The sequence below is a fragment of the Macrobrachium nipponense genome, chromosome 23 (assembly GCF_015104395.2).
Source record: "Macrobrachium nipponense isolate FS-2020 chromosome 23, ASM1510439v2, whole genome shotgun sequence".
Classification (NCBI taxonomy): Eukaryota; Metazoa; Arthropoda; class Malacostraca; order Decapoda; family Palaemonidae; genus Macrobrachium; species Macrobrachium nipponense.
The window spans coordinates 81,667,119-81,693,347 of NC_061090.1; the positions used below are offsets into that span (position 1 = coordinate 81,667,119).

A 26,229-nucleotide genomic window follows, 5' to 3' on the forward strand; every position below is an offset into this window, starting at 1 on the left:
CAGACTCAGTGCTGGACCAGGTGGAATCGCTTATCTCCGGACAAGACGGTTCTCTCAAGTCTGGCAGGTCGAGCAAGCTGCTTCCACCTCCTCTGCTGCGACAGCGGCGTTTTTACGTGCCATCCGAGGATCCGATGCCGCCCAAACAGGTGAACCCGGAGTTAGCCAGGCTGACTCCGGGTGTGTCTCTGCAGCAGCTCCTGTCCGAGAACCTATGGTTCTCGCAGCAAGAGGCACTCGGCCTGGAATCTACTGCCATGGCAGCTTTCCAGGCCGTCTCCTGGCTAGATCTGTGGTCCCTCACAGTATCTAAGGTCGCAGCCAACTCCGGGGGAATTTCTCCCGAAGATGACTCGGCCTTTAGGAGACTTTGCCAGTCTGGAGGAAGAGCCATCTCCTTCCTTGCCCACCAGACGGTGAACCTGTGGGCCAACCTGGTTCTCCGACGAAGGGACGCTGTCCTGACTCGGGTTTCCAGGGCGGCCGGGCGTGAAGCGGCGTTGGGTCTTCGCAACGGACCTCTACGGAGTTCCACATCTCTCTTCCCAGGAGAGATGGTGGACGCTGCGGTGGACAGACGGCGCACTGACGACAGTGACCGTCTGGTTCACCAGGCAGTCTCGAAGGCTTCTGGGCAGCCTCGGACTGCGGCCAAGTCTAAGAACTCGGCTAGCGCTTCCTCGGTGGCTAAGACGGTAGCGGCGTCGAAGCCCCGGGGAAAGACTCTGTCTTCTTCGACTTCTACTAAGGGGAGCCGTAACCAGCCCTCCTCCCAGCCCTCCTCCTCCCGTGGAGGCTCTGGGAAGAAGTCGAAGAAAGGGGGGAAACGCTAGGGACGGCGTTCCCCCTCACCTGCTGCCGGAAGTGGGGGGGTGCCTGGCCAGCCATTGGGCAACTTGGCAGCGCTACGGCGCCGAGACCTGGATTGTAGATGTCCTTCGGGAGGGATATCTATTACCCTTCGAATCTCGGCCACCCCTCACCTCCAACCCGGTCCAACAGCAGTCGTACGTTCCAGGGTCATCGAAGGACGTAGCATTGAGACAGGAGATCAAGACCATGCTGAGCAAGAGAGCTGTAGAAATCGTCACGGATCAGTCACCAGGCTTTTACAGTCGACTCTTCCTGGTGGAAAAGTCTACGGGAGGCTGGCGCCCGGTGATAGATCTCTCTCCTTTGAACCGGTTTGTTCGCCAGACCCGGTTCACGATGGAGACGGCACGTTCAGTGCTCGACTCCATCAGGGAGAACGATTTCATGCTTTCAGTGGACTTGAAGGATGCGTATTTCCAAATACCCATTCATCAGTCCTCCAGAAAGTACCTCCGCTTCATCCTCGACGGGACGGTGTACCAGTTCAGGGCACTTTGTTTCGGTCTCTCAACCGCCCCACAGGTGTTCACGCGAGTGTTCACTCTGGTGTCTGCTTGGGCCCATTCGCACGGGATACGTCTGATGAGGTATCTCGACGATTGGTTAGTCCTGGCGAGCTCCCGCTCGCAGTTGCTACAGGACAGGGATCGACTGCTCGAGTTCTGTCGCGATCTGGGGATCGTTGTGAACTTCGAAAAGTCCGATCTCGAGCCCAAGCAGAGGATGAAGTACCTGGGTATGCTGATCGACACCGGTAGCAGGGCGAGTCTTCCCCGCAGACTCGCGGATCAGCAGATTCAGGGAGGCAGCCAACCAGTTCCTGTCTCGGCAGGAACAGGTAGCTCAGCGATGGCAAGTCGTGATCGGACACCTGTCGTCACTCGAGAAGTTAGTCCCTCACGGGCGTCTTCACCTGCGGTCTCTTCAGTGGAGACTAAAGGAGAGTTGGTCACAGGCGACGGATCCCCCAAGCTTTCCAGTGTCACTGACACCGGAGGTGAGGCAGGACCTAGCCTGGTGGCTGGACGACAGGAACCTCTTAAGAGGAGTGCCTCTGCGCACTCCCCCCCCGGACATGCAGCTGTTCTCAGACGCATCGACCGAGGGATGGGGCGCACACCTGGAGGAGTTGCTGACTTCAGGAGTGTGGGACGAGAACGACAAGCACCTTCACATCAATGTACTGGAACTCAAGGCAGCGTTCCTCGCTCTCCAAGAGTTCCAGGACCGCTTGATGGGACACTCAGTGGTGTTGATGTGCGACAACACCACGGTAGTGGCCTAGGTCAACAAACAGGGGGGCCTAGTGTCTCTCCCGTTGTACCAGTTGACTCGGCAGGTGCACGAGTGGGCCGAGGCACACTCAATAGAGCTGTCGGCACGCTACATTCCAGGGAAGAGGAATGTAGTAGCAGACACGCTCAGCCGTCGGGATCAGGTGATAGGGACCGAGTGGTCTCTACACCAGGACGTGGCGAAAAGGCTCTTCGACCTGTGGGGGCGACCAGTCGTGGATCTGTTCGCCACCCGGCACAACAGGAAGCTCCAGGTGTTCTTCTCGGCCGTGCCGGACCCATGGGCAGCTGCAGAGGACGCTCTTCAACACCCGTGGGACAACCTCTTCGTCTATGCCTTTCCCCCGTTCAGCCTGATTCGCAAGGTGATCAGTCGAGCACTGGTCACCCCGAATCTCAGGATGATCCTGGTGGCTCCCAAATGGCCACAGGCCATTTGGTATCCGGACCTGCTGGCTCTTCTCGCAGGAGAACCGAGAGAGATTCCCCCTTGGCACAACCTTCTCGCCCAGCGACACGTCGAGCGGTACCACCGAGCAGTCCAGTCCCTACGTCTTCACGGCTGGCTGTTATCCACCATCTCTTGCGAACGAGAGGCTTTTCTCGTAGCGCAGCAACAGAGATGGCTGGAAACGTCCGTCAGTCCTCTGCAGCTGTGTACCAGGGGAAGTGGGCCGTCTTCTGTGGTTGGTGTCGTAGACGGGGTCTATCTCCTCTCAGAGCCACTCTTCAGCAGGTAGCGGATTTCCTCGTTTTTCTTCGCCGAGAGAAGCTCCTCTCAGTCCCCACAGTCAAAGGATACAGAGCCGCCCTGGCTCTCGTCCTGAAACTGAGGGGATTGGACATCTCGAACTCGTTCGAGATCTCCTTGCTTATGAGGAGCTTCGAAAGGTCTTGCCCACCCAGGGAACTCAGGCCCCCTGCGGTGGGGATGTGACTCTCGTCCTTAGGAGTTTGACTCGAACGCCGTTCGAGCCACTCCGAGAGTCGTCAGACAGGGATCTGACCCTCAAGACCCTCTTCTTGCTGGCCCTGGCATCGGCGAAGAGAGTAGGGGAACTTCATGGTCTTTCCTATGATGTACGACACTCCAGGGGATGGGGATCTGTGACGCTCGATTTCGTCCCGAACTTCGTTGCGAAGACTCAGAAACCGTCGGTCCCTGACGACAGGTTCGAGTCCTTCACGATTCCCTCCCTAATGGACTTCACCGATAATGATGCGGATGAGATGCTGCTTTGTCCTGTGAGGGCGCTACGGCGCTATCTGAAGAAAACTCGACACCTCAGGCCTGAGTGTCGACGCCTCTTCATTAGCACCGGGGTAACCAAGAAAGAAGTATCCAAGAACACTCTTTCATTCTGGCTGCGTGAGGTCATCAGGAGGGCGTATGAGGCTGATGGTAGTGACGACATCCGTACGTCCCGTCCGAGAGCTCACGAAGTCAGAAGTATTGGCCCCTCGTTGGCGTTTCGTAAGAACTTCTCCGTGGCGCAGGTCCTGAAGGCAGGGGTCTGGTCTAACCAGACTACCTTTACGTCCTTCTACCTTCGGGATATTGCCCACAGGTCCTTGGATACCTTTTCCTTGGGACCCGTGGTGGCTGCTCAACAAGTTGTGTAGCTAACCCAGACCCTCGCAGGCTGAAACAGCATCGAGTCCTGGTGTGACTGTGTGGATGGATGTGTGAGTGAGTGAGTGACTGGCTCCCTCTTCCCATCTTTTCCTCCTCCTCTACCTGTGGGCAGAGGGCCACGGTCGTCACTACGCTGGATGAGGACGAGATGCAGGTGAGCTATATGACAGAGCCCCATCCTATCCCTTTCACTAGGGATAGGAGCAGAATATCCACCACTTCCTCCTACAAGGGGGGGGAAGTGGATGCCTACAAGAGTCAAACCCATGACTTTATATTTGCTCCTGTACAGGAACAAGTTCTTACATTGCTGGTACGAAGAGATACGCTTGCCTCTCTCTTAGTACTCGGTCCAGAGGTCTGACCATTGATCCTGCGGTGCACACCCCGATCAATCGGACAGAGGCTTGGATCCCTCCCTCGCTCTTACGACCAGGGAGGCTTCCAAGGTTGGGCGAACACCAGTCTGTTCACAAAAGACTCAGATTCCTCCCACCAAGAAGTGAGTCTTCCTATTGTAAAAGGACCGAAGGTTTGTATGCCGTGTCGGAACAAATGACAATTTGTCCAAAATTGCATTTTTCCTAACTATACAAACCTGAGGTCCTTTTACAATAGGAAGGTACTAGCGGCAGCTGGATAGGTCGTAAGCTTTCGAACAAGGGGTTCGGTAGTTAACTGCTTGTCCGACAGGCGCGCGCGCGCGACTGGGAGGTAAACAAATCACTTTTGCTTTTGGCCCAAGCAAAAACTGCAGAGTGAGGGGTGGCATGAGGTGGGGCTATGTGTAAAAGGACCTCAGGTTTGTATAGTTAGGAAAAATGCAATTTTGGACAAATTGTCATTTTTGAAATATTTGCATATAAAAAAAAATTCGACATTCGGTCAACTTTAACGCGTCCGAAATGGTCGAAAACTGCAATTGTAAGCTAAAACTCTTATAGTAATATTCAATCATTTATCTTCATTTTGAAACAAATTGGAAGTCTCTAAAACAATATTTAGATTTATGGTGAATTTTTGAAAAAAACATTTTTTTACGTCCGCACGTTACAAATTCATGCATCATTTTGTGATAATATTTTCTCTGTGTTGCTTTGACCGTTTTACAATGTGTTATATACCAAAATGATCGTAATTTAGTGTACAATACAACGAAAAAAATTAACTCATTAGCATTAACCGTTTTGCTCACATCGTGATTTGAATATAATTATATATGAAATTTTGTTTTTGCGCTATCATATATTGCATTATTTATAGGCATAGAGGGGAGTTCTAACTATTCGCGCGTTTGAGCTATTCGCGGGGGTGCCTGGTACACACCCCCCCCGATTATGGGGGAACACGGTATATCTCTGTCTGAAAATTCTCGCAACAGCATAGTGCGGTGCAGGAGAGATGGGCATACACGTATGCAAAAATTCCAGCCAACCAGAGACCTAAATCTGTGACTGCAGGGCAGAGATTCGAATTGGTTGTCAATCCTCAACAGAGGAGAATAATACCAAACCGTCATATCTCGGAGAGCAAGCAGTACTGAGGCAGCCGCTCACTCAACTTGTTGTCATCCCGAGTTGCCAGGTATTCCACTCCATGAAGGAATGCGTTCGGCTAGAACCATCGAGCGCAAAAAAGATACACGCAAGCATTTGCATTTTAACCGAAATGGGAGGGAAGAAAACCCTCCTATTCGGTTAATGCAAATGCTGTGGTGCTGTTGGTAAACAATATCACTAGTTATCTCAAAATCGAAACTGGTAACTCTTGGGAGGCCTGAAAGGCCGTCCCGAGTTTTGGTCAATTAAGAGAAGATACTATTCGTCTGGGTCACATACCCGTAGAGTTAACTTAGTTATGTGCCTACTACTCGGACAATTCAACTGATAACAGAAGCAAGTTGCGAGAGAAGTATACATAGTACATTTGTAGGTTCCTGTAGATTGCATTCCAGCCTAATTCTCCTTCATTCGAGGAACAAGAATAAGGACTGAAAGCAGACCTTCTTCATTCTCTAATGAAGAGAGAGAAGGTGAAGTTTTCCCAAAGGGAGACTTCTACAGTGATAACAGGATACCAAAGACGACTAGTTCAAGCCGAACTGGATGTTCCCAAAACAGTAGCACTGGAGAGGCATTCAAAATCTCAGTGCTATCCATCCCGAACGGATTCACGTATGTTCAGTAAGATCCTAGGATTGAACCAAAAACATAGTCTCTCCGGTTTGAATTCCGAGTAGACTCTACCGAATTCCTCTTATTTCCTTGTTCATTCTGGTATAACCAGGAAGTAAAGGGAATAAAGAGTATAGGATTGACTGTTATTGTCCGTTCTTCTCTGTATCTCGGGGGTGACCGCATACTGAGGCAACAAGACGCTCTTCCTTCAGCAGCAGCACTTCCACGGGCAATATCATTGGGAATACCTGTTCCCCAAGTGTTTGGATGCTAAAAACTCCAAAGAATTTTAAGCACTCGGCAAAACCCACCCGAATTTTGTCAGACGATCATCAGGTGGTGGCCCTCAGAATGGGCATATACGATCCTTCCTCAACGATGTGGACGTACGTCCGGTAGGACCCGTAGGTCCCTCCAGGAACGCAGTCCCCGATGCTGAATCCTATGGAGAGCACTCTGCAGGATCCCTCCCATTCACCTCGCCCCTACCGGCGTAGCCACAGGAAGAGAGGGAATGGGGGAGGAAGACTGGACGCTCTTGCTCGACTTGCTAGCAGAACTAGCAGGAGAAGCGAGTCACGGGCAGCCATCAACCTGCGGTGACGACTGCTCCGTGAGTCTAGGAAAGCGTTGCCGTCTACAGAAAACGCTTTCCCGAGGAGGGTTACGAAACTCTCGTACTGCAGGCAAAAAACATCTGCCGGTACCAAGACCGGACAGTCTGGGTGGGGCTGAGTGGTGCACCTGACAGGAGAGAGCCGATACCGTCCTACGATCCTTATCAGTCCTCGTCGAGGCTGAAACCTCTCAAGAGGACCGAAAGGGGGGGAAAGCACACCGGTCTCTACGTGCGCGGTCCAGCGGGACCGTCACATGAACTGCAGTGATGGTCGCTCCACAAGTCTAGGAAAGCGTCATTGTCCTCGCCAGCTCCCCCATGATCTCCTCTAATCACTTGAGCGTACGAACCGGGCACATAGGCTCTCGTGGCTGGACCGAGAGAATCTCACTCTCCACGATACTCCCTGGTCGCCTCAAGCCTACCGGTGTATCCCGCTGAGGAGGTTGAAGGGACAGGTGAGGCAGATCCGATGCTCCCACTTTGTCTACCAGCAGAATCGGTGGACGGAGAGGGCTGCAGGCGATTACCAACCTGCGAATGCTTGAAATCCAACGAATTTAATGACTTGCCAAGCCGGGAATGTCTGTCTCGACAGTATTTGGAAATTACAAGAAAACCAAAACACTGAGAATGCCAGAAATTTCAAAGAATTCGAGTATTCGGCGAGATTCCCGGTTATTGTAGTAACACTTATCAGGAATTCTTGTCTCACCAAAGTGTTTGCAGATCGTAGAACACCAAAACACTCGGAGAGTGCAGTGATGACCAGTCTGCGGGTCTGGACAGGCAATCTCCCTGCGCAGAAGCGCTGGACCGAGGACGGTAGCATCAGGGGAGCTGCTACTAGCCGAGAGGACTGTCTCATCATGCTGGTGTGATCGTTCGATGGTTGGGCGACTGGCATGAGACTGAATACTGTCCTCACGACGCATCATGATCCCAGAAGCAGCTGATGCTGTTCCCGGGGACCTAAGGGACCTCCTCCCAGTCTTGCCTAATGTACGGTCAGATGGGACCGTCACGTCTACCCTGGGTACCGGGCGATCGCTACGTAAGCGATCGCCGGTCTAGCAAGAGTCCCTTGGGTGACTCTAACCATCCTTCCGCCCCGTGCCTGGGTGCTGGCGGTGAGCGTACTCAGCGGCCTGGACCCTGGCTGCACGACCAGCAGGTGACCGTATACTTGGTGACGCTCGCTGGCGAGTGACCAAGACAGTTCCTGGTCCAGAGGTGGAACCTCTAGAGCCAGGAGCAGAGGTACCAGCAGTGGCTGGTACCTCTACGGTCCCCGTCTTTCTCTTCCCTTGGGAAGGAGACAGGCCCCATTACCAAAGGAACGGGAGGACCAGTGGAAGGCCCACCTGTCTCAGTGGGACGATGAGACAGACCCTTAGAAGTCTCTGTGCGAGACTTCTTGGGGGGGGTTGAGACTACCTTCGTCTTCCTCGGTTGGGGAGCCTTGGAAGAAGTGGAGAAGGCGGCAGAAGACGAAGACGAAGACCTCTTCTTCACCAACTTCCTCAGGCAACAGAAAGTTCTCCCATCCAGGACAGGGCTGCAGCATCTGCCAAAGCAGCAGGTCCCAGTGCGACCTGGGAAGGAGGACCTGACAGAGTAGCAGTGGAGAGAATGCTTCCCCGAGGAGGGTTACGAAACTCTCGTATGGCAGGCAAAGTGTCTGCCACCACCGAGACTGGTCAGTCGTCTGAGTGGGGCTGAGCATGCACCTGACTGGAGAGAGCCGATACCGTCCTCCGACTCGTCCAAGTCCTCGTCAAGGCCGAAACCTCTCAGAGGACTGGATGGGGCACCGGTCTCTGCATGGACGGTCCCGCGGGACCATCACGTCAACCCTGGGAACTGAGCAATCATCGCGAGTGATCACCGGCAAGGCACAAGTCACCTTCCTTTCTTCCACCCCGTGCCCGAGTCATGACGGTGAGCGGACTCAGCATCACCAACTCTGGATGCATGTGAATCCGAAGATTTACGTGCACTCAGGGACTCGTGAACGAGAGCCCGACATGGAACTAGTCTTAGGGGCAGAACTTCTAGGACTAGCAGCAGAAGTGCAAACTGAAGTTTGCACTTCTACGGCTCCCGACACGCTAGGCCCTAGGGACAGCGTGACGGTTCCCATTCCCAAAGGAATGGGAGAGCCAGCAGGAGACCCAACCGCCTCCTCAGTTGAAGAGGCAGACCCTTAGAAATCCCGTGACGAGACTTTTTAGAGGAGAGACTACCTTCTCCTTCTACAGCAGGAAGCCTAGGAGTCAAAGGTGGTGGAGACTGATAAAATATGAAGATCTCAAAGAGGAGGATGACGACACTTGACGAATTCTCTTCCTCTTTGATTCCTCCACATTCTGCAAGACTTCTACCATCAGGAATAGTTAATCATCACAGGGCAGCGGTGAAGGCTTCACCCAGTGACGTAATTCCAGGATAGTAGTGGTAGATGAATATGATTTCCAGCAGAGGATCAGTACACACACTCAAGGATCAATATCACAGTATGCTACGAGTCACAGGTACAATTCCAAGGTTAGGATAACCAACACAAAGAGCTATCCAACCATATACTGCTGTAATCACAATCACCACTGTTAGTACTGCCCTCTGAAATGAGAGGAGATCCCTCAAACACCAACACCACACACTCCCTCCCCTACCTTCCTCCGATAGCTAGTGAAAGGATGAAGGAGAAGAGGAATTACCAGAAAAAACAAAACAAAGGACAAACCTCTGAAGTCCCCATTGGTAATTCCCAAAGCGTAAACGTAAATTTTGGATGAATACACGTCTCATTCTCATATCATGTTGAATACATGTCTCATCCTCCCATTAATACATGTCTCGTCCTCACGTTAAAGGACAAAAGTATGTAATAATAAAGATGTTGGTATACCTTTGCCGCCGACCCTTAACACTAAGCAGAAGGGCAGCTGTCAGGCTATAGCAAAAAGTGGGTTTGCATATTAATATCAAATTCAATCACTTATTTATATCAAACACAGTATATACAATTTAAAAAAATAAAAACTTAAGAGATCCCACCGGGAAAATGATCAACTCCCAGTCAGTAAGAGCTCACAAAAACACGTCTTCATCGGAAGACGCCTAACCACCTTGTTCAAGAATTTAACGGCTGTAATTCCAGCTATGACGAAAGTAATTCCTTATGTAAAGGACTGAGGGTTTGTATATCGCGTAGGAACAAGTTAAGTATAGATTATCAATAATCATTAAAAATGATTACCATTCTTTTGTTTTTGTAAATAAAAAAAGGAAATGAATTTAAACAATATGAGGAACTGCTGGTGCTCAGCAGTTCAAATTTTGCTAGCAGGGTGATAATGTGGTAGCCAACCCACACGTAAAGGTGAGGGTTGGTTGGTTGGTTTTATAAATTTTAGGTGTAACACCAAGCACTGGGCCAGCAAAGGCCATTCAGCACTTACTGTATAACTATGAGACTATAAAGCGTGTTATATCATATAAAGCAGGTTTATTTCTTTGAGGTAATTTACTATATTTTGAAGCGGGGCATTTTCTCCCAATAGTTCTTAAAGTGCTATATTATATATGTTGTTGGATCTTCGTTTTCTTTCGAATTTATTACATTCAGTTAGCAGATGACGGACTGTGACCAGAGTACGGCAATGGTCACAGTAAGGGGCCTGTCTTTCTTCACCTTGCAACATCAAGTATTTGTGTGTTAAGTATGTATGTCCTATTCTTAATCTTATTAATATGACATCTTCCCTTCTTTGACATTGTTGTCTATTCCAAGGTTTTACAGATGATTTAATATGCTTTAATTTATGATTCAATTCTAGCCATTCTTTTTCCAATTTTGATTGACAGTATTCATTTATTGTTGTTTTAATGTCATTGTAAGGTATTTGTATTTTTTTGATAGACTCCTTTTTTACTGCCTTTTTGGCTTCTTTATCCACCTCTTCATTACCCTTTATGTCCACATGGGAAGGGACCCAACATAGTTTTATATATATAGATTTCCGTTTTACTATTATATCTATCCACTCTCTTATTTCTTCAATTACGGGATGAGAAACTGTGTATTGTCTTAGCGCTTCTAAAGCACTGGTAAAGGTGAGGGGAGCACTGCCCTCTTGAGCAGCAGTCTAGCTGTTGGAGGGAGAAGGTGTGTTTTGAAATTCGTCAAAGCTTAATTAATATGTACTATTAGTGATAGCGATCAAATTAGTGACGATGACGGTACTCATGATATGTAATGCAGAATAATCAACTCAGTGGCGAAAAAATTATAACCACATTAATGACAATGTGTACAACTCAAAATAGTTGCTTTCAGTAGAGGTTCTGCTGCCTTCCTGAGAGAGAGAGAGAGAGAGATGAGAGAGATGAGAGAGAGAGAGAGAGAGAGAGAGAGAGAGAGAGAGAGAGAGAGAGAGTATGTGTAATATCAGTGTACGAAAATAGGGTAGATATAAAGAGAGAGAGAGAGATCCACTGATTGACAGATGGATAGACAGAGAGAATAATATAAAAAGAGAGAGAAAAGAATAGAATAAAGAGAGAGAGAGAGAGAGAGAGAGAGAGAGAGAGAGAGAGAGAGAGAGAGAGAGAGAGAGAGAGAGAGAGAGTTGCATGAAGCAACGGATGTGTTTATCGTACTACGTATGTGTAACCCAAAAGAGCAAAGGTGTTTAGTGGGCTAGCATCAATTAAAAAAATGCATTTACAGTGGTCCCCCCGTATTCGCGGGTGATGTGTTCCAGACCCCCCCCGTGAATAGTTAGAACCTGTGAATAGTTGGAAGCCTTATAAAAATGCTTAAAACCTCCTCTTTTCTTAGTTAAAATTCAAGAAAAACCCACTAAAAATTTTTATATCTGTTTTTTTTTAATAGTTTTATCACAAAAAGAGCATTTTATCATGAAATTGATGGAAAAAACAGGAATTTGTGGATATTTCTTGTAGAAAAATCCCATGAATAGGCGAATTTTCTGTGAATAACGCGGGAAATGTTCCCAAGAGAAATCCGCAAATGTGTGAGTCCGTGAATCCGGAGAATGTGAACACAGGGGGGTCCACTATACCTGCTTTACAATAAAGCTCTTGATTTAACCCTTGACCTGCTGGCGGAAGCCGGACACTTCCAGCGAAGGGAATAACCAAAATAAGCGACTTGTTTATCGTGCTAGCGGCAATTAAAAAATGCATTTAGATGCTCTGCGATAAAGCTCCAAAATAACCCGACCTCCCAGCGGAAGCCAGACACTTCCGGTGACGTCATTAATCACGCCCAGCAAAGGAGGTGTTGAAATTAATTACTGCCCAAAAAGGGTAGTACAAAAGGATGTCGTCATTATTCACCAACCAATGAGGAGTACCAGAGGGCAGCAACAGAAAAGACCACCTACTAAGGAGGAGACATTTCTTTGAAGAAGCAGAGAAACAAAACAGCATTCAGAGGGTGCAGTTGTGTACCTTACCAGCCGTGGGTAACAAGGCTTCAAACATCGACACATTGTCATATTACATCACTTCGCCTCAAATAGACGAGAGCAAAGCCATACAACCCTCAATACTAACTAAATTTGCATGTTTTAAAAAGTGTATAGTATACTACAAGAATTTAGAGTATCTACAGTATATAAAAAGACAAAAGCAAAGAAGTAAAAGAAAAACTAATTAACAGCATTACACTGGTGACAAGAATAAAAGTTATTACACAGGTGGCAAAGCAAGCAAAAAAAGCTTTATATTACATGTGTGTGTGTTTATGCACTTAATATCAAGGAATTTTTTAAAAAGTTATGTAATAAACAGCACCTCTATGAATGATAGCCATGAGCTGCCACTATATAGGGTATTGCCTAATCCAGATTATTCTAGATCATTAATAATGTAAAGGCTACACAAAACCAGAAACTCAACTCATATGTAAACTCCTACCAGTTACATTTACATTTTTGTCTAACCCAGGCTGTTTATATCTGGCCCTAGGATATTTGGTCTACTATATACAACAGTAACTTTCTAATGTGAAACTTACAGATGTGAAACTTTAGTTCTGCTATCACCTAGTATAGGTTATTGGCTGATCCTAATAAATTAGTTCATCTTTACGGGTAAGGGATTAACCAAGTGTAATTTGTAGCACTGAAGCTAGGCTACTACCTCATCGCCCTTTTGGTCCACAGTTTTTGGTCTGCTACATAAAAAAGTAACTTACTAATGTGAAACTTTACAGTTAGACTATCACCTAGTCTAGGTTATTGTCTAATCCTGATTAATTAATTCACCTTTAAGGGTATGGGATTAACCTGATGTAATTTGTAGCCTTCAAGTGAGTGTACTACCTTATAGCATATTCGGTTTACTGTTTTTGGTCTACTATATAAAACAGTAACTTTCTACTTTGAAACTTTATAGTTAGGCTATCACCTAGTCTAGTTTATTGTGAAATCAATTCAGATTAATTAATTCCCTTTACAGGGTATCCACATGATAGCCTAGAATACTAAGACTATGCTTAAGTATACATACAGGCAATATAAAAGGAAAAAGTCTGTAGCCATTTATCTAATCCTAACGTCTTTGGCATAAACTTATGCTACTGCCTAGGTCTATAGATAGTTTTCCTATGACGTCACAGCAGACGAGCACCTGATTAGCCACAGCCATCTTTTAGGTCAAGCATTGTAAACAAAGGAAATATCAAATTTCATTATTCTAAGGAATTATGAACCATATCATGAAAAATGGCACGCAAGGACTTTCCACTACCTCATGTTTTAAAGATTTGACCAAAACAACTTCCTAGCAGCTCTAAATCATCTATCACTTGACGGAGAGCATAGCAGCTGTCAATGAATTACTGTGTGAAATATTCATGCCCTAGGCTTCTTTTATTATCAACCATTATTGTTAATATCACTCTTCACTATAAAGTGATCTAAGCAGATTTTCGTAAGTCTTGACAACTGAAAATTAGCTCTGTTTATCCTTGAAATCCACAGCACTCTCCTTCTGCCACTAACCTCTTGAGTTTTATCACCTTGATTTCTCAGAACAACACGGACTGAGTATAACATGATTTGACTTCTTTGTTTGACCTATTGAGGCACTGCAAGTGTTCACCATATTTAAAGTATTAATAGGTACAATATAATTGCAAATTTCCAAAATAACTGTCCTTATCATGACTGCGTACCTCACTTTTGTTCCACACAGCTGACCTACAAAAATTGTTGACTTCACTGTTCACATCTGGGCCTCATTCTGGATCAAAAACTATCTAAAACAGGATATATCTTTAAACCTTACATTAATTCAGGTTACTACCTAATCCTGGTTATTTTAATTCACCCTTAACGATATATAAATGCTGCATTATAGGCTGCAGACAACACAGGCCGTTAGTGGTTATCAGCAGACTCGGTTAATGGCAATCCAGTTCTATGCACTTGTCTAGTACCATAAAATCAGCTATTTATGGCACCTTAACACAACACGTTCGGTTATCGGGCACCATAAAGCACTGACAATGGAGTTATGGCACCATAACATACCTAACACACCATAAAGCACTTACAATGGAGTTATGGCACCATAACATACCTAACAAGAGGCATCATTAACTGATTATTGGCGCCATTAACCAGATATCAGCACCATAAATCACAGTTTCAGTTAATGGCAGTTTTCAATGATCAGCAGCCACCAAGAACAGAGCCCCAAAAGATAACCAGGGACTGCCTGTACTGTCTACTAAAGCCTAGCTGACTTATTCTCACTAAATCAATGTAAATTTTAGGCCACTTCCTAGTACTAGTACCGTAGGCTATTGCAGACATTGTAATCTAAACGGTTATCTACTATATTAACGAATAAAAATAACTGTGGAACATTTCTTCAGATAAGACTTCTAAATAGAATTATAAGTTCTTCAAAACAATTTGTGCTTTTACAAATAACGATCAGAAATTGTGAGAAGTGCCAACATGTGTGCATGAAAAATTATATTTTTATGATAAAATAATGTTTTACGTATACTTACCTGGTAGTTACATATAGCTGTAGTCTCTGACGTCACGGCAGAATTTCGAATTTCGCGGCAGCGCTAATTAACTGGTCAGGTGATTCCCGTACCCCCTCCCTCTACCGGGGAATGTAGAACTACCACAACTAAACCTCAGAATTTTGATGCCTACCTGTCCATGTGAGGGGAGGGGGGTGGGCTCTAATGATGTAACTACCAGGTAAGTATATGTAAAACATTATTTTATCATAAAAATATCATTTTTACGTATGCAACTTACCTGGTAGTTACATATAGCTGATTGGTACATTTTGTAGGTGGGGCCATGGCAGCTAACCATATTTAATGAGGAATTTCTATTGGAATTTAGTAGTTCTCTTTTAGTCCTTACCTTTTAAGATAGCTGACTTGAAGGTTACTGCCTCTTAAGTCTGCTGATCTTGAAAGCATTGACGAAGTACATGGAGCCTTGTGTCAAGCTATAGACACGTACCCAGCATTGGCGAGGTATATGGAACCGTGCGCCAAGCTATATATACGTACCAGCATTGGCGGGGTAGTATATGGAACCGCGCACCAAGCTATAGAAGTGTACCAGCATTGGCGTGATATATGGATCTGAGCACCAAGCTATAGACATTTACATGTAGTCTAGGGCTAACCGTGGACTGACATGCGATAATTATATGTCTGCTCATGGAGCCGTACACAATAAACAATAAGGACAACAACAACATGGGAATCACCTTAACCTAAATATTTTGACCCTTTACCTAAATGGACTGTAGGGTACCACTAGTACACTTCCGTACCCTCAGACACCCTTAAAAAACAACACCAAAGATCAAGTTCAAAATTATTAGGAAGGATTGACTTCCTTTCTTCCCTTATCCAACACCGTGCCAGTTACTACAAAAGGTCCCAATGTGGAACAGTTTTCGTACACTGCTTGAATCTCCGTTAAATAATGTGTTGCAAACACTGACTTACATTACCAATACGTCGCACTGATAATGGCGTCTAAAGATAAATTGCGTTTATACGCTATAGAAGTTGCAACAGCTCTGACTTCATGGGCCTTCACTCTAGCCAGATCAACCTCTGGTTCTCCCAACTGAGAGTGAGCTTCAACTATTAAATCCCTCAAAAAAAGGATATTGCATTCTTAGATAATATCCTAGAAGGATTTCTTACTGAACACCAAAGATTGTCTGACCCTCCTCTTATTTGTTGAGTCCTGTGTATATAATACTTCAGGGCTCTTACTGGACATAATGATCTCTCTGGTTCTCCCTCTCCTACTAACTCTGAGAGGCCCTTTATTTCAAATGAACAAGGCCATGGTCGTGAGGGTGACTCATTCTTGGCTAAAAAGCCAATCGTCGATGTGCATATTGCCTTGTCTTGTGCAAATGCCACTCTTTTATCGATGGCGTGAATTTCACTTATCCTTTTGGCCGACGCTAGAGCCACCAAGAATAATGTTGTCCTAGTGAGATCTCTGAAAGGTTCAAACCTCGTAGATAGAAGCCATTTGAGCACTATATCTAGATTCCAAGAGATTATCTTATTTCCTTCCTGTTTCTTTGTATCAAAGGATTTTAATAAATCTGACAGTTCCTGATTGTTCGAGACATCCATTCCCCTATGCTTGAATACTGAGGATAGCATGGCCCTGTATCCTTTGATAGTAGGAGTTGAGAGTTTCCTTTCTGTTTTAAGGAAAATAAGGAAGTCTGCCATTTGAATTATAGAGGTTTTAGTAGACGAGACTCCATGCTGTCTACACCAGGCCCTAAAAATTGACCATTTTGCCTGGTAGACCGCTGCTGAAGATTCTCTCCTTGGCCTGGCAATAGCTCGTGAAGCTCGTCTCGACAACCCCGTCTGAATGCGGTCAGACGTAGAGCGTGGATATTCTCGTGGAATCTCCTGAAATGAGGTTGTCTGAGTAAATCTACTCGCTCTGGAAGTTTCCTCGGGTAGTCTATTAGAAGGTCCAGGATCTCCGGGAACCATTCTCTTGCTGGCCAGAATGGAGCTATTAACGTCATTCTGACATTTGCGTGTTGCCTGAACTTTGTCAATACTGCGCTGATCATTTTCATTGGAGGAAAGGCATAGAGGTCCAAGTCCAACCAATCTAGCAGCATTGCGTCTAAAGCGAACGCTTTCTTGTCGGGTACGGGGGAGCATTATATTGGCAATCTTGTTGTCTTTTCTGTGGCAAACAAGTCCACTAGAGGTCTTCCCCACAGATTCCACAACTGCTGGCATACCTGTAAGTGCAGAGTCCACTCTGTAGGTAGTACCTGATTTCTCCTGCTCAACTCGTCCGCTCTTACATTGTATCTCCCCTGTACAAACCTTGTGAGCATTCTTGTCCGATTTTCTTTCGCCCAGATGAGTAACTCCCTCGTTGCTTCGCACAGAGAGAAGGAGTGAGTCCCCCCTTGTTTCTTGATGTACGAGAGAGCTGTGGTGTTGTCGCAATTGATGACGACCACTTTTCCCTGTACTTCCTTGGCAAAGGCCTTCAATCCCAAAAGTATTGCCTTTAGTTCTTTTAGATTTATATGCCACTGTCTTTGACTGATTGCCCACAAGCCTGACACTTCCTTCTTTCCCAGCACCGCTCCCCATCCTTGATCCGAGGCATCTGAGAAGAATGCAAGGCTGGGGTTCAGTGGCCAAAGAGACAGACCCTCCTTGAGTCTTTTTCTCTAACCTCCACCAAAGGAGATCTTGCTTTATTTCCTCCGTTATTGGAAAAACAAAAGTGTCTGGGACTCTCTTTCTTTCCCAACTTGCTCTGAGGAAGAACTGAAGCGGTCTCATGTAGAGTCTTCCCAGAGTTACAAACTGTTCTATTGACGCTAAGGTCCCCAAAAGACTCATCCACTCATTGGCTGAGCATGTCTTTTTTGCTAAAAATTGATTGACTTTTCTCAGGCATGAACTCACTCTCTGTTCTGATGGAAAAGCCCGAAAAGCTACTGAGTTCATTGTCACTCCAAGGTAAGTTAAAATTTGGTTCGGAATCAGTTGAGATTTTTTTGAAATTCACTAGAAGACCCAGCTCTTCTGTAAGTTGAATTGTTTTCTGCAAATCCTTCACACACCCTTCTTTCGACTGTGAACAGAGCAGCCAGTAGTCTAAATAGAGCGCTACTCTTATTTCTTCTAGGTGTAACCACCTTGCTACTGATGAGAGGACTCTGGTGAATACTTGTGGCGCTGTGGATATCCAAAGCATAGGGCCCTGAACTGGTATGTCCTTCCCTGAACCACGAAATCTTAGGTACTTCCTCGAGTCTATGTGAATTGGAATGTGGAAGTACGCGTCCTGTAGGTCTATGGAAGCCATCCAATCTCCTTGACGAAGTGCTGACAAAACCGACTGGGTGGTCTCCATCGAAAATTTTGTCTTGCTCACAAATTTGTTCAGGGCACTGACATACAATACTGGTCTCCACCCTCCCGAAGCTTTCGGGACAATGAATAGGCGATTGTAAAAGCCTGAAGTGTTCTGATCTTTTACCAGCTCTATCGCTCTCTTTTCTAATAGAGCCGACAGTTCCTTTCTCAACGCGCAACATTTCTAAGTTTGACGAGTAAGCTGTCAAAACTATCGGTACCTTTGACAGAGGAGGATGTTTTACAAACGGAATCGAATATCCTTCCTTCAGTAACGATACTGTCCATGGATCTGCTCCTCTTCGTTCCCAAAAACTTGCCAGAACTCCTGGAGTTGGCTCCGACTGGTGTGTGAAGGATTCCTGCTCATTTCTTAGAAGTTGTTGTCTTATTGGGCTTAGGACCGAACCTAACTCTAGAAGGCCTCGAGTCTCTGCAATCCTCTTGTTGGTGCTCTGCCCCGAAAGGGCTTCTCCTGCTCGACAACTGGCGCTGGGCGTACACTCGAAGTCGTCGTGCCTTTCGGCTTCTTAGCTGACTGAGCTAAAAGGTCTGAGTTGCTTTCTGGACCAGAGAGGCAGAAATTTCAGACACTGAATCCTTAGGAAAAAGCGCCGACTCTGGGTTCTTGTTACTCCCTTATATGTAAAGGCACACCAAAGCTGACGTTCCTTGAGGATCCCCACAGTTAATAAGGAAGCGATTTCAGTCGCTCCATCCCTTATTCCTTTATCAATACAGGACATCACATTGGAGAAGTCACTAAAATGTTCTTCTGACAGGTTAAAACACTTTGCCTTCCTTCCCAAGGTGCCAATCGACCAATCCAAGAAGCTTATTACTTCCATAAAACTGAAAACCACCTTCAGCAAATGATCTAATTCGCAACTCGTAAAGAAATTCTTCGCTGAATTCAAAGCAGAACGTCTGGACGAGTCCACTAGGCTGAAGAAGTCTCCATGAGAGGAGGCAGCGCCTCCCAGGGAGAAGGCTTCCCCAGTTTTGTACCAAACTCTGTTCTTAGTTAAAAGTCTCGAAGGAGGGAAACAAAACACGGTCCTACCTTGCTCCCTCTTTTCTCTCATCCACTCATCCATCTTTTTCAACGCCTTTTTAGCTGAAATCAACAAAACCAGCTTAATGAAAGTCGAAGAATCTGGTTTAGTATCCCTAGCATACTGGGATTCAGGTGAGGCGGGAGTGGCTGGCAAAAAAGATTCTGGACAGTTATCTAGGAAAAAGTTGAGTAATTGTTTGTATGCCAACGACCGAGTCTCCTTCTCGCCTTCTACTGCTTCTCCTTCTGACGCTCCTGCTGATAAATTGTCCTCCGCTTGTTCTTGATCCACTGGACAGTCTAACTCCTGCTCCACCAACTGCAGTGGCTCTTGAGACTCCTCCGGTAAAGTACTAATTAAAGAATTTATTAGAATGCCCTGAAGAACCAAAAACTTGACTTGGTTTCGTAAACTCTCTCTGTTCCAAGTCAATCAAGTCAGGCGTATGGCGCCTGATACTACCGTATCCAAGCGCTTGGGAGATAGGCGCCTTGCAGCTACCGAGTCTGAATCCGTGCGTCTGGTAGCTTGGCATTTAGCGGCTGCTTCTTGAGAAGCCAGGCGCTTTGGCGTCTGGTGTAACGCGGTTGTCGTGTCATCAGGCTGGCGCTTATTGATATTATGGCCAGAAATTGAATCCGAATCATCTCTATTCTCCAAAGGCGAACGCTCTACTCGCGTAAGTTCCTTCTCTTGTCTAGGTACATCAGACTGGCGCTTATCAGTCATCTCGCTACTGGAAGACTTATGCTTCCTCCTCTTCTTCAACATCAGTCTCTCTACTTCCTCAGAAGTCGAAAAGAACGCTTCCGGAGCCTCCCAAAAACTACACGACGGCTCTTCCACAGAAGCCACGATCTTCTTCTTGGGAATTGCGGCTGGCGAAACTTGTCTCGTTCTCTTTAGTGGACGAGATTCGTCCTTAAACCTCCAACCTCTGCGAGGCGAATCGTTTGCGCTCGAAGAAGACAAAAGACACTTCTGCGATACTCCTTGAACACCTTTATAGCATTGCTCTTCTGCCTCAGCCGAACTTGCGGCGGAATCGCCTGAGGGGACGACTGCTTGGGTGTCAATTCCGCTCGTCTCCCTTCGGCTTTCGGCATGCCTCCTCCCAATGTCCGAGGAGTTTGGCAGGGGCCCAGGCCTTGGAGAACGAGAGGACCGAACAGCCGCCTCCTCCACTGCACTATCACTTAACACAACACTTTTCTTACTCTTATCTAGCATCAAAGTATGCACAGATTCTCCTAATCTATCCATTGCTGCCATAAGCACGCTAAATCTTAAATCCATCTGTTCCCGTAAGCTGGCAATGGTGTCGGGTTCGGGAACAACGGTGTCAGGGTCAGGTAATATGTTAGGCGGATCTGGGTTAGACATAGAACAAGGAAAATCCTGACTCTCTAATTCCTGAGAAGCTAAGGAGGAAGTCCTAGATGAAGCTTTTCTTAATTTATCTTTTTCTAGCTTTCTCATATAACTCTTTAACTCCTTCCCGCCTTTATCAGTCAAATCCTTACATTCATCACATGTTACACTTTTGCTACAGTTCTGACCTCTGCAATTAACGCACAAAGTGTGCGGGTCTAACCTAGCTTTAAGTAACCTGGTTTTGCAACCCTTGCTGCAAACCCTAAAGTGAGATCCCGAATCTGACATTATAAATCTAAACCCTGATGAAAATCACACAATTATTGCCTATCTGGCTAAATAAAGATAAATAGCAACTGCCCGAAAGCCAAATCACAAAGAGTACATCACCTAATCGATGAGTATCCGTCGTGAAAAAGCAAAGAAATTCCACCAAACAAAACCGGTGTTCCGGTTGCGACGGCAGAAAAATTCTGAGGTTTAGTTGTGGTAGTTCTACATTCCCCGGTAGAGGGAGGCGGTACGGGAATCACCTGACCAGTCAATTAGCGCTGCCGCGAAATTTGAAATTCTGCCGTGACGTCAGAGACTACAGCTATATGTAACTACCAGGTAAGTTGCATACGTAAAAATCCAGTTTATGGTTTCCCATGCCCAACTAAATCATTGTTCCAAAGTCTAAGCTAAAAAAATTTCAACTGGAACTTACAATTGAGCACTTAGCTTTCAACTTAGATGTTTCCATGATCCTTGGTAAAGAAATTACATAAGCGAGGACCCTAAATAATGGAGTGCTAGTTTCAGTACACTTTATACTCATGACCAGAATGGCTTCTTGGCCCAGTTCTGGTAGAATGTCAACAATATGACAGCACATATGTGCAGAGCCACTTCTTCTTGCAGGTTTGGACGTAGGTAAACTGTGCTCAGCATTCAATGAAGATAGGAGAAAATGCCCTCTTACCCTAAGTCCATTTATACTCTTATCACATGATATAATGCTTATCATTACGACACACAATGCCTGGCCACAGACCAACTAAAGGAGAATTCTTTGACATTATTCCAGTCACCAAGGAGCTCTGGTTAAACCATGGAAATGGTAACGCCTTGAGGATGAGACAGCAACTACACTATCAAAAATAGGTTCTTAGTACAAAGATTTGCATAATTTAGCTGCAACCAGCTCATGACTAGATCAACAAATTGGGGATTACGACCAATAATCTTACCTGAATTTTTTCCCCCTTTCATGCTACAATTGCCTTGTGCTTCATAGTAAGTGGGACATCGTTCTAGTGCACCTAGACTGCTTGCCTGTTTTCTCCTCTTCTTAGGTGCAATTTTATACTTTGTGTTCATTTTCTTTTTCTTCACACTCTTTTCCTGTCCTTCTCCTTCTAGATTCAATACCTCTTGACTTTCACTTGATGCTGTTGCCACTCTTGTGTGATCCTTTTTTTTCTTTTTCTTCTTTTTCTCCACACTCTTTTCTGGGTTTTCTCCCTCAAACATCCTATACATTCTGTAATTTATCATAAGAATGTAAGACTCGGGGTAAAACCATTACACAACGTAAAAACTACCAAAGTTTTACATAATTATACAATGTAAAAACTACCAAAGTTTTACATGAGGTATAAACTCAACAGCATTAAAAGTAGGACTGATAACACACCTGGTATCTGTGTACCGTTTACAAAATTTATTTCAATTTCAATAGCAATCATCAGGTAGTTCTTACACATTTCATAAACAGTATATCAAATAACAAATATAGAACTCAGGTTGGCTAACAGACACTAACTGAAATGCCAAAAATGACAAGACTTTAAACAAAAGTTAAACTTGAATACACTTAAATAAAAATATAATTTTTACAACAAAAATACAAAGGCTTCTTACTGTAAAAATGAATTTTGCTCCTTTTTTCCTTTTTTGTTTCTGTTCATTCTAGTAGCTTCTGGAACAATGTTTCTTCTTTTACTCGCCTCGTCACTCCTCCCTTTGTCAACTTTCCTTAAATTATTAAAATTCATTTAATAGCCCAGTAATATTATCATACTAAATAAAAACTTGCTTAATTCTAAGTCTGCAGCAACTGGACAGTGTATAGATTCTATTCTGTATATGCATGAACTAAGTGTAATTTGAAGTAGAAATGGAACAGAACACATCATACATAATTTATTTGCACATGAGACACATCCTTAGAAATAGCAGTGTAACAAAGAATTATTCTAAGAATAACTTAGGAAGTCCAAGTTACTTTGCGGGAAATAGCACTGGCTGTTATGATTCTGCTGTACTTCAGAATTAACAAAAAATCACAATTTTTGGAAGTAAATTGTATTTTTCCTAACTATACAAACCTGAGGTCCTTTACATAAGGAATTACTATTCAGCACCAGCTGGACCGGTCGTAAGATTTCTAACAAGGTAGTTCGGTAGTAACTGCTTCTCCAATGGTCGGAAGTCCTGCCCGACTGGAGGTAAACATACCACTTTGCTTTAGGCCCAGGAACAGAGTGAGGGGTGGCATGAGGTGGGACTATATGTAAAGGACCTCAGGTTTGTATAGTTAGGAAAAGTACAATTTACTTCCAAAAATTGTGATTTGTTCTGACATAATATAAACTCTCGGTCCTTTACATAAGGAAGACTCACTTATTGGTGGGTCGAATATGAGTCTTGGGAACAGACTGGTGTTCGCCCAACCTGGGTTCCCTCCCTGGTCGTAAGAGCAAAGGGGGGGGAACCTAGCCTCTGTCCAACTGATCGGAGTGTGCACTGCAAGATCAGTGGTCAGACCTCTGGACCAATTCATAATAGGGAGGCAAGCATACCTCTTATGAATAGCAAGCAAGAACTAGATCCTCCATAAGAGTCAAATATAAAGTCTTGGGTTTGTCTCTCACTGGTGTCCGCTTCCTCCCTTGTAAGGGAAGGGACAGATGAACGCTTCTATCCCTAAATGGAGCTCGGTTGCGTAGCTTACCTGCATCGTCATCCTGTCCAGCGTGGTGACGACCGCTACCCTCTGCCCACAGGGAGAGGGAAGAAAAAGAAGAGGAAGAGAAGCCAGTCACACTCATTCACTCTCCAATCATCCAGTCTCACAAGGATGAGATGCTACCTTGTCCAGTAAAGGAGCTGGGTAAGCTACACAACTTGTTGAGCAGCCACCACGGGTCCCAAGGAAAATGTGTCCAAGGACCTGTGGGCAATATCCCGTAGGTAGGAGGTGAAGGTGGTCTGGTTGGCCCAAACTCCTGCCTTCAGTATCTGTGCCACGGACAAGTTCTTGCGGAATGCAAGTGTAGGACCAATGCCTCTGACTTCGTGGGCTCTCGGACGAAGGGTACCGGTGTCGGCACCCCTGTCTGAGACGTACGCCTTCCAGATTACCTCACGAAGCTAGAAAGAAACAGTGTTCTTGGACACTTCTTTCTTGGTCACCCAGGTGCTAACAAAGAGGCGTCGACACTCAGGCCTGAGGTGTCAAGTTTTCTTCAGATAGCGCCGTAGCACCCTCACAGGACAAAGCAACTTCTCATCCTCATCATTATTGGTGAAGTCTTCCAGGGAGGGGATCATGAAGGACTCGAACCTGGCGTCAGGGACCGAAGGGTTCTGAGTCTTCGCTACGAAGTTCAGGATGAAATCGAACGTAACTGATCCCTATCCCCTCGAGTGTTTCACATCGAAGGAAAGACTATGGAGTTCTCCTACTCTCTTTGCCGATGCCAGGACCAGCAGAAAGACAGTCTTGAGGATCAGATCCCTGTCTGACAACTCTTGGAGCGGCTCGTAGGGTCTGCTAGTCAAGCTCCTAAGGACGAGAGTCACGTCCCACCCCGGGGACCTGAGTTCCCTGGGTGGGCAAGACCTCTAGAAGCTCTTCATTAGGTGTAATATTTCCATGGAGGTGGAAATGTCGACTCCTCGCAGTTTAAGGACTTGGGCCAGGGCGGCTCTGTATTCTTTAACTGCGGAGACAGAGAGGAGCTTCTCTTGGCGAAGAACGACAAGGAAATCCACTACCTTCTGAAGAGTGGCTCTGAGTGGAGAGAGACCCTGTCTACGACACCAACCACAGGAGATGGACCACTTTCCTTGGTATACTGCTGCAGAGGACTGTCTGAGGTACCCAGCCATCTCTGTTGCTGCTCGGTGAGAAAAGCCTCTCTCTTGCAAGAGATGGTGGATAACCACCAGCCATGAAGACAGGGACTGAACTGCTTGGTGGTACTGTTCTATGTGCGGTTGGCACAGCAGGTTGTGCCAAGGGGGAATCTCTCGCGGTGCCTCCGAGAGAAGAGTCAGCAGGTCCGGATACCAAATGGCCTGGGGCCATTTGGGTGCCACCAGAATCATCTGAAGATTACTGATGATCAACACACTGCTCATCACCTTGTGTATCAGGCAGAACGGAGGAAAGGCGTACACTATGAGGTTGTCCCACGGGTGCTGGAATGCGTCCTCTGCAGCTGCCCATGGGTCCGGCACAACTGAGAAGAAAAATGGAATTTTGTTCATGACACTTACCTGCCGGATATATATATAGCTGTATTCTCTGACGACCGACAGAATTTCAAAACTCCCGGCAAACGCAGTGGTCGGCTAGGTGGTTAGTACCCATTCCCACCGCTGGGAGGCGGATACCGGGAACCATTCCCATTTTCTATTCAGATTTTCTTCTGTCGCCGGTCGGTAAACATCTGTTTACAGACCTCCGCTTAGGATTTCGAAAACTTCATTTGTCACTTGAGTATTTGGATTGTCATTTGGTTTCGGACTTGGCTTAGTGATTTGGCATACGCTATTGTGGTTTGGATTTTGATTTTGGCTTTGATTTTTCTTAGAATTGAGATGTCTGGATCTAGTTCTACTAGTTTCAGAGTGTGTGGTGTAGAAGAATGTAAGGTGAGGCTACCAAAAGCCTCGGTAGATCCTCACACGGTGTGTGTGAATTGTAGAGGGCATGTTTGCTTGTTGGATGATAGGTGCAAAGAATGTGAAGTGTTAACTGATGTCGAATGGAAGGCGTATGAATCTTACATTCGTAGACTTGAACGTGACAGAATTAGGAGGTCTTCCTCCAGGAGTGCTTCTGTTAAAAGTCAAAGTAAAGTTGCTCAATCTAACATAAATGTAGAACATGTTACGCATAACCCTATAATTTCACCTTCAGATAAGGAAGTGATTGCTACCGAAGGGAATGCCCTTTCTACCATTTTAGAATCGATTCGGAACCTTGAATCAAAAATGAGCGCAGCCTCTCCAATTGAGAGTGGTAAGGAAGACGTAAGACGTCGCACTGGCGGCCATCGTCTTTCTCGCCCTCTTAGGAAAGGTATGATGGAAGAGGACGCTTCATCGGGAGATCGAGAGCGTCCTCCGCCTCGATTTACGCTTCGGTCTTCTCCAGAAGACTTCGAAGACAGTATCCCGCGCAAGAGATTCAGGACGTTTTCTGAGCGTCCTGATTCGAGTCCGGAAAGAAGGAAGAAGGCGTCCCCTCGCCCATCTTCTTCTCAAAGGTTCATTCCATCATATGGTTCTTCACCATCGAAAAAGACTCTTTTAGCGATTCGTCAACAGTTGGATGCTTTTTTCGCCAAGAAAGAAGAAAGATCGCGTAGTCGTAAAAAAGATCTATGGCTTCCCGTCAAGAAATCTAGACGTTCTCCTGCGACTTCTCTTCGTTCTTTGTCATCTTCTGATTCGTCGCCTTCTAGA

At 45.8% G+C, this 26,229-nt stretch overlaps 1 protein-coding gene across 2 annotated transcripts in view; it reads right to left on the reverse strand.

Annotated features, from left to right (window-relative positions):
* The window catches only part of LOC135202171 (uncharacterized), a 103,008-nt gene that overhangs the window by 25,816 nt on the left and 50,963 nt on the right, over positions 1-26,229 (reverse strand). For both annotated transcript variants that reach the window (XM_064231433.1, XM_064231428.1), the window contains exons 2-3: positions 22,393-22,506; positions 21,720-22,012 (exon numbers count right to left, since the gene is read on the reverse strand). In XM_064231433.1, the coding sequence (XP_064087503.1) occupies positions 21,720-22,012; positions 22,393-22,439 (340 nt within the window). In that variant the 5' untranslated portion in view covers positions 22,440-22,506. The remainder of the gene's footprint in view (positions 1-21,719; positions 22,013-22,392; positions 22,507-26,229) is intronic.